This window comes from Microtus ochrogaster, chromosome 16 (assembly GCF_000317375.1).
Source record: "Microtus ochrogaster isolate Prairie Vole_2 chromosome 16, MicOch1.0, whole genome shotgun sequence".
In the NCBI taxonomy this organism is placed as follows: Eukaryota; Metazoa; Chordata; class Mammalia; order Rodentia; family Cricetidae; genus Microtus; species Microtus ochrogaster.
In genome coordinates, this window is record NC_022018.1 from 57107427 (window position 1) to 57108829 (window position 1403).

Consider the following 1403-nt stretch of genomic DNA (forward strand, 5'->3'; position numbering starts at 1 on the left):
CCATGAAGGGCACTTCTCCACCCATGGGCTGCTCAAAGTTTACAGAATCAGTTCGCTATGAAGGGGTGACCAGCAGGCCTTGCATGTCAGCTTCGTGTGTCAATCTCGTGTGCCATAGCTCAAATATTTCAAACCCCGTTTTAGCAAGGCTTGCTCTCAGCCAGCAGGGCTGGCAGGGTGCTGTGTCTGGGGGCTCCCTCTGCAGTTTTATTTCTGTTGCTCCTCTGGGGCTTGGCTGGAAACTGCTGTCTGAGTCCAGGAGGAGCCATGGGGAGACCCCAAGAGACCATAAGTTGCCTCCCTCCGAACAGGAGGAGTCTCTTCCTTTACGTTTTCCCCTTCGTCAGTCTCCTGGGCCTGGGGTCTGTAAATCAAGGGTGAGGAGCTGACTCGGAAGTAGCAGACAAAGGCATCAAGGGAGTCACCCCCCTCTCTGCGGACTACCATCTGGATGCCGGAGAAAGAGATTCTGTTGACAGCGCTGAGGGGCACCTGCTCCAGGTACCTCAGCAGCAGCCCGTTGACCCACACACAGCTCTTCCGGGACAGTACCTTGAGGCAGAAGGCCAGCAGAGTGCTGCCTTTCTCCAGGTAGGGCTCCAAGGACAGATGGTGTCGAGACAGCTGGGGCAGCTGCAGTTGGATGTGGGTGTCCTTCCCTCGTCCCACCAGCAGCCGACTGGTATCGTGCTGTAGCTGTAGTGGGACTTTGGCAAAGGCAACCTGGCCCGGCGTGGAGTGGTACAGGCTCACTTGCAGGACGGTGAGGGTCCTCTCCATGGATGAGATCCTGGGGAGAATGTGACAAAGACACACACACCTCTGTGTCACCTTGGGGGTCCTGGGGCCACGTCTTGCAGATGAGGACCATGGCTAAATGGATACAGTTATTCTGCCCAAGCAAGGATGGAGTGGAGGTTGACATTAGTGTTGGAACTCCGTTTCTTCACAGCAGGACAGGACACATTGCCCATCCTCCCTGGGTTTTACTATTTTGTAATAAAGGCATGCCTATCCTTCCAGGCATGGGATAAACCTTACCAGCTTACAGGTTGGAGTCTGAGAGTCTGCAGGTCACCAGAGACAGTTTGTCTCTGCGTTAGAGGAACAGGAAAGCAGACGCGCGAGGCTTCCTTGTATCTGGCAGGCACGAACAAACAAAGCCTCACAGAGCCCTTCTTTGAGCCAGGTGTCAGCCTGGGTGCTGTGGTGAAGCAGAAGGAGACAGGCCTTCACTCTTGGGGGCACCCCTCTTGAGGGGGAAGATATAGTGCTTCCAGATATGGAGGTACAGAGCAACAGAAAGGGGTCCTGAACATAGCAAGCACCTTCTTGGTGCTTCCAACAGGCCAGCCACCATGTCTCCTGAACATCCGGGCAGAAGGCAGATCCTGGTGGAGACT

The 1403-nt window shown here is 55.1% G+C and overlaps 1 protein-coding gene across 1 annotated transcript; it reads right to left on the reverse strand.

Annotated features, from left to right (window-relative positions):
* Positions 1–207: 207 nt before the first annotated feature.
* Tifab (TIFA inhibitor) lies at positions 208–1090 on the reverse strand. Its single transcript, XM_005355334.2, has 2 exons — positions 1042–1090; positions 208–790 (listed from the first exon to the last, which is right to left on the reverse strand). The coding sequence occupies exon 2, from the start codon at positions 778–780 to the stop codon at positions 208–210; it is 573 nt and encodes a 190-aa protein (XP_005355391.1). The 5' UTR covers positions 781–790; positions 1042–1090.
* Between the last annotated feature and the right edge of the window lie 313 nt (positions 1091–1403).

Excerpts from the sequence above, each read along its gene's own strand:
- Tifab (XM_005355334.2), bottom strand. The coding sequence starts at position 780 with ATGGAGAGGACCCTCACCGTCCTGCAAGTGAGCCTGTACCACTCCACG.